General features: G+C 55.1%; 1 protein-coding gene across 1 annotated transcript in view; it reads right to left on the minus strand.

The window, feature by feature from the left end:
* LOC142485981 (arf-GAP with GTPase, ANK repeat and PH domain-containing protein 3-like) overlaps positions 1–12,619 on the minus strand; it is a gene marked incomplete at both ends in the record, with an annotated part of 188,938 nt that overhangs the window by 134,812 nt on the left and 41,507 nt on the right. The window contains one exon of the mRNA XM_075584637.1: positions 10,894–11,049. Coding sequence (XP_075440752.1) covers positions 10,894–11,049 — 156 coding nt within the window. The remainder of the gene's footprint in view (positions 1–10,893; positions 11,050–12,619) is intronic.

Consider the following 12,619-nt stretch of genomic DNA (forward strand, 5'->3'; position numbering starts at 1 on the left):
CAGGGGAACCTGGGAGAGGGAGCGGCTCAGTGAGTAAAGACACTGACTGGCACTGAGTGTGAGGCAGGGGAACCTGGGAGAAGGAGCGACTCAGTGAGTAAAGACACTGACTGGCACTGAGTGTGCAGCAGGGGAACCTGGGAGAAGGAGGGGCTCAGTGAGTACAGACACTGACTGGCACTGAGTGTGAGGCAGGGGAACCTGGGAGAAGGAGCGGCTCAGTGAGTAAAGACACTGGCACTGAGTGTGAAGCAGGGGAACCTGGGAGAAGGAGCGGCTCAGTGAGTAAAGACACTGACTGGCACTGAGTGTGAAGCAGGGGAGCCTGGGAGAAGGAGCGGCTCAGTGAGTAAAGACACTGACTGGCACTGAGTGTGAAGCAGGGGAGCCTGGGAGAAGGAGCGGCTCAGTGAGTAAAGACACTGACTGGCACTGAGTGTGAAGCAGGGGACCCTGGGAGAAGGAGCGGCTCAGTGAGTAAAGACACTGACTGGCACTGAGTGTGAAGCAGGCGAGCCTGGGAGAAGGAGCAGCTCAGCGAGTAAAGACACTGACTGGCACTGAGTGTGAAGCAGGGGAACCTGGGAGAAGGAGCGGCTCAGTGAGTAAAGACACTGACTGGCATTGAGTGTGAAGCAGGGGAACCTGGGAGAAGGAGCGGCTCAGTGAGTAAAGACACTGACTGGCACTGCGTGTGAAGCAGGGTAACCTGGGAGAAGGAGCGGCTCAGTGAGTAAAGACCCTGACTGGCACTGAGTGTGAAGCAGGGGAACCTGGGAGAGGGAGCGGCTCAGTGAGTAAAGACCCTGACTGGCACTGAGTGTGAGGCAGGGGAACCTGGGAGAAGCAGCGGCTCAGTGAGTAAAGACACTGACTGGCACTGAGTTGGAAGCAGGGGAACCTGGGAGAAGGAACGGCTCAGTGAGTAAAGGCACTGACTGGCAGTGAGTGTGAGGCAGGGGAACCTGGGAGAAGGAGCGGCTCAGTGAGTAAAGACACTGACTGGCACTGCGTGTGAAGCAGGGGAACCTGGGAGAAGGAGCGGCTCAGTGAGTAAAGACACTGACTGGCACTGAGTGTGAAGCAGGGGAACCTGGGAGAGGGAGTGGCTCAGTGAGTAAAGACACTGACTGGCACTGAGTGTGAAGCAGGGGAACCTGGGAGAAGGAGCGGCTCAGTGAGTAAAGACACTGGCACTGAGTGTGAAGCAGGGGAACCTGGGAGAAGGAGCGGCTCAGTGAGTAAAGACACTGACTGGCACTGAGTGTGAAGCAGGGGAACCTGGGAGAAGGAGCGGCTCAGTGAGTAAAGACACTGACTGGCACTGAGTGTGAAGCAGGGCAACCTGGGAGAAGGAGCGGCTCAGTGAGTAAAGACACTGACTGGCACTGAGTGTGAAGCAGGGCAACCTGGGAGAAGGAGCGGCTCAGTGAGTAAAGACACTGACTGGCACTGAGTGTGAAACAGGGGAGCCTGGGAGAAGGAGCGGCTCAGTGAGTAAAGACACTGACTGGCACTGAGTGTGCAGCAGGGGAACCTGGGAGAGGGAGTGGCTCAGTGAGTAAAGACACTGACTGGCACTGAGTGTGAAGCAGGGGAACCTGGGAGAAGGAGCGGCTCAGTGAGTAAAGACACTGGCACTGAGTGTGAAGCAGGGGAACCTGGGAGAAGGAGCGGCTCAGTGAGTAAAGACACTGACTGGCACTGAGTGTGAAGCAGGGGAACCTGGGAGAAGGAGCGGCTCAGTGAGTAAAGACACTGACTGGCACTGAGTGTGAAGCAGGGCAACCTGGGAGAAGGAGCGGCTCAGTGAGTAAAGACACTGACTGGCACTGAGTGTGAAGCAGGGCAACCTGGGAGAAGGAGCGGCTCAGTGAGTAAAGACACTGACTGGCACTGAGTGTGAAACAGGGGAGCCTGGGAGAAGGAGCGGCTCAGTGAGTAAAGACACTGACTGGCACTGAGTGTGAAGCAGGGGAGCCTGGGAGAAGGAGCGGCTCAGTGAGTAAAGACACTGACTGGCACTGAGTGTGAAGCAGGGGAACCTGGGAGAAGGAGCGGCTCAGTGAGTAAAGACACTGACTGGCACTGAGTGTGAAGCAGGGGAGCCTGGGAGAAGGAGCGGCTCAGTGAGTAAAGACACTGACTGGCACTGAGTGTGAAGCAGGGGAACCTGGGAGAAGGAGCGGCTCAGTGAGTAAAGACACTGACTGGCACTGAGTGTGAAGCAGGGGAACATGGGAGAAGGAGCGGCTCAGTGAGTAAAGACACTGACTGGCATTGAGTGTGAAGCAGGGGAACCTGGGAGAAGGAGCGGCTCAGTGAGTAAAGACACTGACTGGCACTGCGTGTGAAGCAGGGTAACCTGGGAGAAGGAGCGGCTCAGTGAGTAAAGACACTGACTGGCACTGAGTGTGAAGCAGGGCAACCTGGGAGAAGGAGCGGCTCAGTGAGTAAAGACACTGACTGGCACTGAGTGTGAAACAGGGGAGCCTGGGAGAAGGAGCGGCTCAGTGAGTAAAGACACTGACTGGCACTGAGTGTGCAGCAGGGGAACCTGGGAGAGGGAGTGGCTCAGTGAGTAAAGACACTGACTGGCACTGAGTGTGAAGCAGGGGAACCTGGGAGAAGGAGCGGCTCAGTGAGTAAAGACACTGGCACTGAGTGTGAAGCAGGGGAACCTGGGAGAAGGAGCGGCTCAGTGAGTAAAGACACTGACTGGCACTGAGTGTGAAGCAGGGGAACCTGGGAGAAGGAGCGGCTCAGTGAGTAAAGACACTGACTGGCACTGAGTGTGAAGCAGGGCAACCTGGGAGAAGGAGCGGCTCAGTGAGTAAAGACACTGACTGGCACTGAGTGTGAAGCAGGGCAACCTGGGAGAAGGAGCGGCTCAGGGAGTAAAGACACTGACTGGCACTGAGTGTGAAACAGGGGAGCCTGGGAGAAGGAGCGGCTCAGTGAGTAAAGACACTGACTGGCACTGAGTGTGAAGCAGGGGAGCCTGGGAGAAGGAGCGGCTCAGTGAGTAAAGACACTGACTGGCACTGAGTGTGAAGCAGGGGAACCTGGGAGAAGGAGCGGCTCAGTGAGTAAAGACACTGACTGGCACTGAGTGTGAAGCAGGGGAGCCTGGGAGAAGGAGCGGCTCAGTGAGTAAAGACACTGACTGGCACTGAGTGTGAAGCAGGGGAACCTGGGAGAAGGAGCGGCTCAGTGAGTAAAGACACTGACTGGCACTGAGTGTGAAGCAGGGGAACATGGGAGAAGGAGCGGCTCAGTGAGTAAAGACACTGACTGGCATTGAGTGTGAAGCAGGGGAACCTGGGAGAAGGAGCGGCTCAGTGAGTAAAGACACTGACTGGCACTGCGTGTGAAGCAGGGTAACCTGGGAGAAGGAGCGGCTCAGTGAGTAAAGACCCTGACTGGCACTGAGTGTGAAGCAGGGGAACCTGGGAGAGGGAGCGGCTCAGTGAGTAAAGACCCTGACTGGCACTGAGTGTGAGGCAGGGGAACCTGGGAGAATCAGCGGCTCAGTGAGTAAAGACAATGACTGGCACTGAGTGTGAAGCAGGGGAACCAGGAAGAAGGAACGGCTCAGTGAGTAAAGGCACTGACTGGCACTGAGTGTGAGGCAGGGGAACCTGGGAGAAGGAGCGGCTCAGTGAGTAAAGACATTGACTGGCACTGAGTGTGAAGCAGGGGTACCTGGGAGAAGGAGTGGCTCAGTGAGTAAAGACACTGACTGGCACTGAGTGTGAGGCAGGGGAACCTGGGAGAAGCAGAGGCTCAGCGAGTAAAGACACTGACTGGCACTGAGTGTGAAGCAGGGGAACCTGGGAGAAGGAGCGGCTCAGTGAGTAAAGACACTGACTGGCACTGAGTGTGAAGCAGGGGAACCTGGGAGAAGGAGCGGCTCAGTGAGTAAAGACACTGACTAGCACTGAGTGTGAAGCAGGGGAGCCTTGGAGAAGGAGCGGCTCAGTGAGTAAAGACACTGGCACTGAGTGTGAAGCAGGGGAACCTGGGAGAAGGAGCGGCTCAGTGAGTAAAGACACTGACTGGCACTGAGTGTGAAGCAGGGGAACCTGGGAGAAGGAGCGGCTCAGTGAGTAAAGACACTGACTGGCACTGAGTGTGAGGCAGGGGAACCTGGGAGAAGGAGCGACTCAGTGAGTAAAGACACTGACTGGCACTGAGTGTGCAGCAGGGGAACCTGGGAGAGGGAGCGGCTCAGTGAGTAAAGACACTGGCACTGAGTGTGAAGCAGGGGAACCTGGGAGAAGGAGCGGCTCAGTGAGTAAAGACACTGGCACTGAGTGTGAAGCAGGGGAACCTGGGAGAAGGAGCGGCTCAGTGAGTAAAGACACTGGCACTGAGTGTGAAGCAGGGGAACCTGGGAGAGGGAGCGGCTCAGTGAGTAAAGACACTGACTGGCACTGAGTGTGAAGCAGGGGAACCTGGGAGAAGGAGCGGCTCAGTGAGTAAAGACACTGACAGGCACTGAGAGTGAAGCAGGGGAGCCTGGGAGAAGGAGCGGCTCAGTGAGTAAAGACACTGACTGGCACTGAGTGTGAAGCAGGGGAGCCTGGGAGAAGGAGCGGCTCAGTGAGTAAAGACACTGACTGGCACTGAGTGTGAAGCAGGGGACCCTGGGAGAAGGAGCGGCTCAGTGAGTAAAGACACTGACTGGCACTGAGTGTGAAGCAGGCGAGCCTGGGAGAAGGAGCAGCTCAGCGAGTAAAGACACTGACTGGCACTGAGTGTGAAGCAGGGGAACCTGGGAGAAGGAGCGGCTCAGTGAGTAAAGACACTGACTGGCATTGAGTGTGAAGCAGGGGAACCTGGGAGAAGGAGCGGCTCAGTGAGTAAAGACACTGACTGGCACTGCGTGTGAAGCAGGGTAACCTGGGAGAAGGAGCGGCTCAGTGAGTAAAGACCCTGACTGGCACTGAGTGTGAAGCAGGGGAACCTGGGAGAGGGAGCGGCTCAGTGAGTAAAGACCCTGACTGGCACTGAGTGTGAGGCAGGGGAACCTGGGAGAAGCAGCGGCTCAGTGAGTAAAGACACTGACTGGCACTGAGTTGGAAGCAGGGGAACCTGGGAGAAGGAACGGCTCAGTGAGTAAAGGCACTGACTGGCAGTGAGTGTGAGGCAGGGGAACCTGGGAGAAGGAGCGGCTCAGTGAGTAAAGACACTGACTGGCACTGAGTGTGAAGCAGGGGAACCTGGGAGAAGGAGCGGCTCAGTGAGTAAAGACACTGACTGGCACTGAGTGTGAAGCAGGGGAACCTGGGAGAATGAGCGGCTCAGTGAGTAAAGACACTGACTGGCACTGAGTGTGAGGCAGGGGAACCTGGGAGAAGGAGTGGCTCAGTGAGTACAGACACTGACTGGCACTGAGTGTGAAGCAGGGGAACCTGGGAGAAGGAGCGGCTCAGCGAGTAAAGACACTGACTGGCACTGAGTGTGAGGCAGGGGAACCTGGGAGAAGGAGTGGCTCAGTGAGTACAGACACTGACTGGCACTGAGTGTGAAGCAGGGGAACCTGGGAGAAGGAGCGGCTCAGTGAGACACTGACTGGCACTGAGTGTGAAGCAGGGGAACCTGGGAGAAGCAGCGGCTCAGTGAGTAAAGACACTGACATGCACTGAGTGTGAAGCAGGGGAACCTGGGAGAAGGAGCGGCTCAGTGAGTAAAGACACTGACTGGCACTGAGAGAGAAGCAGGGGAACCTGGGAGAAGGAGCGGCTCAGTGAGTAAAGACACTGACTGGCACTGAGTGTGAAGCAGGGGAACCTGGGAGAAGCAGCGGCTCAGTGAGTAAAGACAATGACTGGTACTGAGTGTGAAGCAGGGGAACCTGGGAGAAGCAGCGGCTCAGTGAGTAAAGACAATGACTGGCACTGAGTGTGAAGCAGGGGAACCTGGGAGAAGGAGCAGCTCAGTGAGTAAAGACACTGACTGGCACTGAGTGTGAAGCAGGGGAACCTGGGAGAGGGAGCGGCTCAGTGAGTAAAGACACTGACTGGCACTGAGTGTGAAGCAGGGGAACCTGGGAGAAGGAGCGGCTCAGTGAGTAAAGACACTGACTGGCACTGAGTGTGAAGCAGGGAACCTGGGAGAAGCAGCGGCTCAGTGAGTAAAGACACTGACTGGCACTGAGTGTGACGCAGGGGAACCTGGGAGAAGGAGCAACTCAGTGAGTAAAGACACTGACTGGCACTGATTGTGAAGCAGGGGAACCTGGGAGAAGGAGCGGCTCAGTGAGTAAAGGCACTGACTGGCACTGAGTGTGAAGCAGGGGAACCTGGGAGAAGGAGCGGCTCAGTGAGTAAAGACACTGACTGGCACTGAGTGTGAAGCAGGGGAACCTGGGAGAAGGAGCGGCTCAGTGAGTAAAGACACTGACTGGCACTGAGTGTGAAGCAGGGGAACCTGGGAGAGGGAGAGGCTCAGTGAGTAAAGACCATGACTGGCACTGAGTGTGAAGCAGGGGAACCTGGGAGAAGGAGCGGCTCAGTGAGTAAAGACACTGACTGGCACTGAGTGTGAAGCAGGGGAGCCTGGGAGAAGGAGCGGCTCAGTGAGTAAAGACACTGACTCTGGCACTGAGTGTGAAGCAGGGGAACCTGGGAGAAGGAGCGGCTCAGTGAGTAAAGACACTGACTGGCACTGAGTGTGAAGCAGGGGAGCCTGGGAGAAGGAGCGGCTCAGTGAGTAAAGACACTGGCTGGCACTGAGTGGGAAGCAGGGGAACCTGGGAGAAGGAGCGGGCCAGTGAGTAAAGATACTGACTGGCACTCAGTGTGAAGCAGGGGAACCTGGGAGAAGGAGCGGCTCAGTGAGTAAAGACACTGACTGGCACTGAGTGTGAAGCAGGCGAGCCTGGGAGAAGGAGCAGCTCAGCGAGTAAAGACACTGACTGGCACTGAGTGTGAAGCAGGGGAACCTGGGAGAAGGAGCGGCTCAGTGAGTAAAGACACTGACTGGCATTGAGTGTGAAGCAGGGGAACCTGGGAGAAGGAGCGGCTCAGTGAGTAAAGACACTGACTGGCACTGCGTGTGAAGCAGGGTAACCTGGGAGAAGGAGCGGCTCAGTGAGTAAAGACCCTGACTGGCACTGAGTGTGAAGCAGGGGAACCTGGGAGAGGGAGCGGCTCAGTGAGTAAAGACCCTGACTGGCACTGAGTGTGAGGCAGGGGAACCTGGGAGAAGCAGCGGCTCAGTGAGTAAAGGCACTGACTGGCACTGAGTTGGAAGCAGGGGAACCTGGGAGAAGGAACGGCTCAGTGAGTAAAGGCACTGACTGGCAGTGAGTGTGAGGCAGGGGAACCTGGGAGAAGGAGCGGCTCAGTGAGTAAAGACACTGACTGGCACTGAGTGTGAAGCAGGGGAACCTGGGAGAAGGAGCGGCTCAGTGAGTAAAGACACTGACTGGCACTGAGTGTGAAGCAGGGGAACCTGGGAGAATGAGCGGCTCAGTGAGTAAAGACACTGACTGGCACTGAGTGTGAGGCAGGGGAACCTGGGAGAAGGAGTGGCTCAGTGAGTACAGACACTGACTGGCACTGAGTGTGAAGCAGGGGAACCTGGGAGAAGGAGCGGCTCAGCGAGTAAAGACACTGACTGGCACTGAGTGTGAGGCAGGGGAACCTGGGAGAAGGAGTGGCTCAGTGAGTACAGACACTGACTGGCACTGAGTGTGAAGCAGGGGAACCTGGGAGAAGGAGCGGCTCAGTGAGACACTGACTGGCACTGAGTGTGAAGCAGGGGAACCTGGGAGAAGCAGCGGCTCAGTGAGTAAAGACACTGACATGCACTGAGTGTGAAGCAGGGGAACCTGGGAGAAGGAGCGGCTCAGTGAGTAAAGACACTGACTGGCACTGAGTGTGAAGCAGGGGAACCTGGGAGAAGGAGCGGCTCAGTGAGTAAAGACACTGACTGGCACTGAGTGTGAAGCAGGGGAACCTGGGAGAAGCAGCGGCTCAGTGAGTAAAGACAATGACTGGTACTGAGTGTGAAGCAGGGGAACCTGGGAGAAGCAGCGGCTCAGTGAGTAAAGACAATGACTGGCACTGAGTGTGAAGCAGGGGAACCTGGGAGAAGGAGCAGCTCAGTGAGTAAAGACACTGACTGGCACTGAGTGTGAAGCAGGGGAACCTGGGAGAGGGAGCGGCTCAGTGAGTAAAGACACTGACTGGCACTGAGTGTGAAGCAGGGGAACCTGGGAGAAGGAGCGGCTCAGTGAGTAAAGACACTGACTGGCACTGAGTGTGAAGCAGGGAACCTGGGAGAAGCAGCGGCTCAGTGAGTAAAGACACTGACTGGCACTGAGTGTGACGCAGGGGAACCTGGGAGAAGGAGCAACTCAGTGAGTAAAGACACTGACTGGCACTGATTGTGAAGCAGGGGAACCTGGGAGAAGGAGCGGCTCAGTGAGTAAAGGCACTGACTGGCACTGAGTGTGAAGCAGGGGAACCTGGGAGAAGGAGCGGCTCAGTGAGTAAAGACACTGACTGGCACTGAGTGTGAAGCAGGGGAACCTGGGAGAAGGAGCGGCTCAGTGAGTAAAGACACTGACTGGCACTGAGTGTGAAGCAGGGGAACCTGGGAGAGGGAGAGGCTCAGTGAGTAAAGACCATGACTGGCACTGAGTGTGAAGCAGGGGAACCTGGGAGAAGGAGCGGCTCAGTGAGTAAAGACACTGACTGGCACTGAGTGTGAAGCAGGGGAGCCTGGGAGAAGGAGCGGCTCAGTGAGTAAAGACACTGACTCTGGCACTGAGTGTGAAGCAGGGGAACCTGGGAGAAGGAGCGGCTCAGTGAGTAAAGACACTGACTGGCACTGAGTGTGAAGCAGGGGAGCCTGGGAGAAGGAGCGGCTCAGTGAGTAAAGACACTGGCTGGCACTGAGTGGGAAGCAGGGGAACCTGGGAGAAGGAGCGGGTCAGTGAGTAAAGATACTGACTGGCACTGAGTGTGAAGCAGGGGAACCTGGGAGAAGGAGCGGCTCAGTGAGTAAAGACACTGACTGGCACTGAGTGTGAAGCAGGGGAACCTGGGAGAAGGAGCGGCTCAGTGAGTAAAGACACTGACTGGCACTGAGTGTGAAGCAGGGGAGCCTGGGAGAAGGAGCGGCTCAGTGATTAAAGGCACTGACTGGCACTGAGTGTGAAGCAGGGGAGCCTGGGAGAAGGAGCGGCTCAGTGAGTAAAGACACTGACTGGCACTGAGTGTGAAGCAGGGGAACCTGGGAGAGGGAGCGGCTCAGTGAGTAAAGACACTGACTGGCACTGAGTGCGAAGCAGGGGAACCTGGGAGAAGGAGCAGCTCAGTGAGTAAAGACACTGGCTGGCACTGAGTGGGAAGCAGGGGAACCTGGGAGAAGGAGCGGCTCAGTGAGTAAAGATACTGACTGGCACTGAGTGTGAAGCAGGGGAACCTGGGAGAAGGAGCGGCTCAGTGAGTAAAGACACTGACTGGCACTGAGTGTGAAGCAGGGGAACCTGGGAGAAGGAGCGGCTCAGTGAGTAAAGACACTAACTGGCACTGAGTGTGAAGCAGGGGAGCCTGGGAGAAGGAGCGGCTCAGTGAGTAAAGACACTGACTGCCACTGAGTGTGAAGCAGGAGAACCTGGGAGAAGGAGCGGCTCAGTGAGTAAAGACACTGACTGGCACTGAGTGTGAAGCAGGGGAGCCTGGGAGAAGGAGCGGCTCAGTGAGTAAAGACACTGACTGCCACTGAGTGTGAAGCAGGAGAACCTGGGAGAAGGAGCGGCTCAGTGAGTAAAGGCACTGACTGGCACTGAGTGTGAAGCAGGGGAGCCTGGGAGAAGGAGCGGCTCAGTGAGTAAAGACACTGACTGGCACTGAGTGTGAAGCAGGGGAACCTGGGAGAAGGAGCGGCTCAGTGAGTAAAGACACTGACTGGCACTGAGTGTGAAGCAGGGGAGCCTGGGAGAAGGAGCGGCTCAGTGAGTAAAGACACTGACTGCCACTGAGTGTGAAGCAGGAGAACCTGGGAGAAGGAGCGGCTCAGTGAGTAAAGGCACTGACTGGCACTGAGTGTGAAGCAGGGGAGCCTGGGAGAAGGAGCAGCTCAGCGAGTAAAGACACTGACTGGCACTGAGTGTGAAGCAGGGGAGCCTGGGAGACGGAGCGGCTCAGTGAGTAAAGACACTGACTGGCACTGAGTGTGAAGCAGGAGAACCTGGGAGAAGGAGCGGCTCAGTGAGTAAAGACACTGGCACTGAGTGTGAAGCAGGGGAACCTGGGAGAAGGAGCGGCTCAGTGAGTAAAGGCACTGACTGGCACTGAGTGTGAAGCAGGGGAACCTGGGAGAAGGAGCGGCTCAGTGAGTAAAGACACTGACTGGCACTGAGTGTGAAGCAGGGGAACCTGGGAGAAGGAGCGGCTCAGTGAGTACAGACACTGACTGGCACTGAGTGTGAAGCAGGGGAACCTGGGAGAAGGAGCGGCTCAGTGAGTAAAGGCACTGACTGGCACTGAGTGTGAAGCAGGGGAGCCTGGGAGACGGAGCGGCTCAGTGAGTAAAGACACTGACTGGCACTGAGTGTGAGGCAGGGGAACCTGGGAGAAGAAGCGGCTCAGTGAGTAAAGACACTGACTGGCAGTGAGTGTGAGGCAGGGGAACCTGGGAGAAGGAGCGGCTCAGTGAGTAAAGACACTGACTGGCACTGAGTGTGAGGCAGGGGAACCTGGGAGAAGAAGCGGCTCAGTGAGTCCCACACAGACCCACGTCCTACTCCCCCTCCCTGCGCCTGACACAGACCCCCCACAGAACACATATTACAGGACAGGCCTGTGATCCTCTGACCCCTCACCGCGGGCCTGGGCCGGCGCGGCGTAGAAATGGAGAGGTGCTGGTACTTACGGTGAAGATGTTCGAGCGCCGCTTGCTCTGCTTGCGGATGGGGGTTGGGGTGCTGGAAGCAGCGATGGTCTCGATGCGCAGCTCCCGCTGGCTGATGCTCGGGGTGGAGGGCACGGAGGACGAGTAGTCACTGAATGTTCCCGCGCCGTTGGTGGCCTGGGACATGAGACATATGGAGGTCAACCCTCATACTGTACAAACACACACACACACACAATCACAGACACACACACAATCACAGACACACACACATATTCCGCAAGAAAGCGCACACACACTGCCACATGGCACAATAACTCATCGAAAGTAGGTGATTTGCGAAATCGCAAGCCCCTAGGGTCTCTATCACGGTCTACATAAGGTTTTAGAACAGCTACTCCTTACCGAAAGTAAAATCTACCCCGAGAAAAGAACTATACAAAAATATGTAGACTGTGATAGGGTCCCGAGGGGCCTGCGCTTTCGCAGATCACCTACTTTCGGCAAGGAAGACCAACACTTTATGAAAGAATGGAACAGAATCCTGGATGACTGTTCAGTGGCTCTTCTGATTATCTATGAGAGAACTAAGACGCTAAAAACAATTGATAAGGAAGTTTCAGGCGTGATTAAGTTGCTTGAGCCCTTGGTAATTGAGTTTGATTGCTCAGAGATGGAGCATGACCTTCGCATGAAACTTGAACATGCGGAGGAAGAAACGTTACAGAAGAAGCACGAAAAGTTTTTTAGAGATAAAGCTGATTATGATAATAATAAACAGAGGAATTGGGCAAAAGATCCTGATAGAGGTAGATCTTCAAAAACCAATTCCCAGGGAGGGGGTGGTACAGACTCTTCCCAATCCCTGAATAGAACAAATGATCAGCAAAGATATTTTAAACCTAATCCCCACCAGAATGAGAGGGGCTGGGAAACTCATACATATGAGGATAGAAGAGGCTTCACACAAAACAATGGGTATTTCCCTTATCATGGGCAAGAGGGACACTTTAGGAATCCCAATTACAAAGGAAGGAATTATATTTCTAATTTTAGATACGGACAGAGGGAGTATGAAAGGAACGATTCAAATATGAACCACAGAGTTAACAAACCAAGCCCAAGATATAGGTCGCCCACTCAACCGTCTCCATCTGGTTTTTTAGACTCAGTCAAGAACAGACACTTAGATCCTCTAAGGAGGGAGGAGGATCAGGGGTCTGTTCAAAAACCAATGTTAGAAGAAAAAAGGAAAAGGGCACTACCAGAAGAGGAACGAGAGGGGGGGGGGGGCAGACTTAAAGAAAAGAGACTACTAGAGGGATTAATAACATCACCTCCCAGAGGGATTTTTAACCTATCCACGGTCATTTTGACAAGTGACCAGAAAAAAAGTTTTGGATAGAGGCCTCACGTTCTCTCGCTCATGTGGGCCAAGTTCGTTTCAATTGTATACAGACCTCCCGAAGTTTGTGCGCAATCTCACTCTGAAGAGACATTTTATTAAAACTGATTTGGAAGGTAATTTAGCGAGTGTGGGAACTACTTCCTACTAATTACCCTACACCTCATCAGACTGAGATTGCGGACAACGAACTAGTGTGTAGACATACCCATGTTAGAGGGAAATCTAAGTTTTACCCCGCACACTCAAAAGGTCATCATATAGAGACCTTTTTCAATATGCTCAATATGCTCAACAAGGAATTTAATCTTTTAACAAGTAATATAAAAAGTGGTGATATAA

The sequence above is a fragment of the Ascaphus truei genome, unplaced genomic scaffold (assembly GCF_040206685.1).
Source record: "Ascaphus truei isolate aAscTru1 unplaced genomic scaffold, aAscTru1.hap1 HAP1_SCAFFOLD_693, whole genome shotgun sequence".
Taxonomy (NCBI): domain Eukaryota; kingdom Metazoa; phylum Chordata; class Amphibia; order Anura; family Ascaphidae; genus Ascaphus; species Ascaphus truei.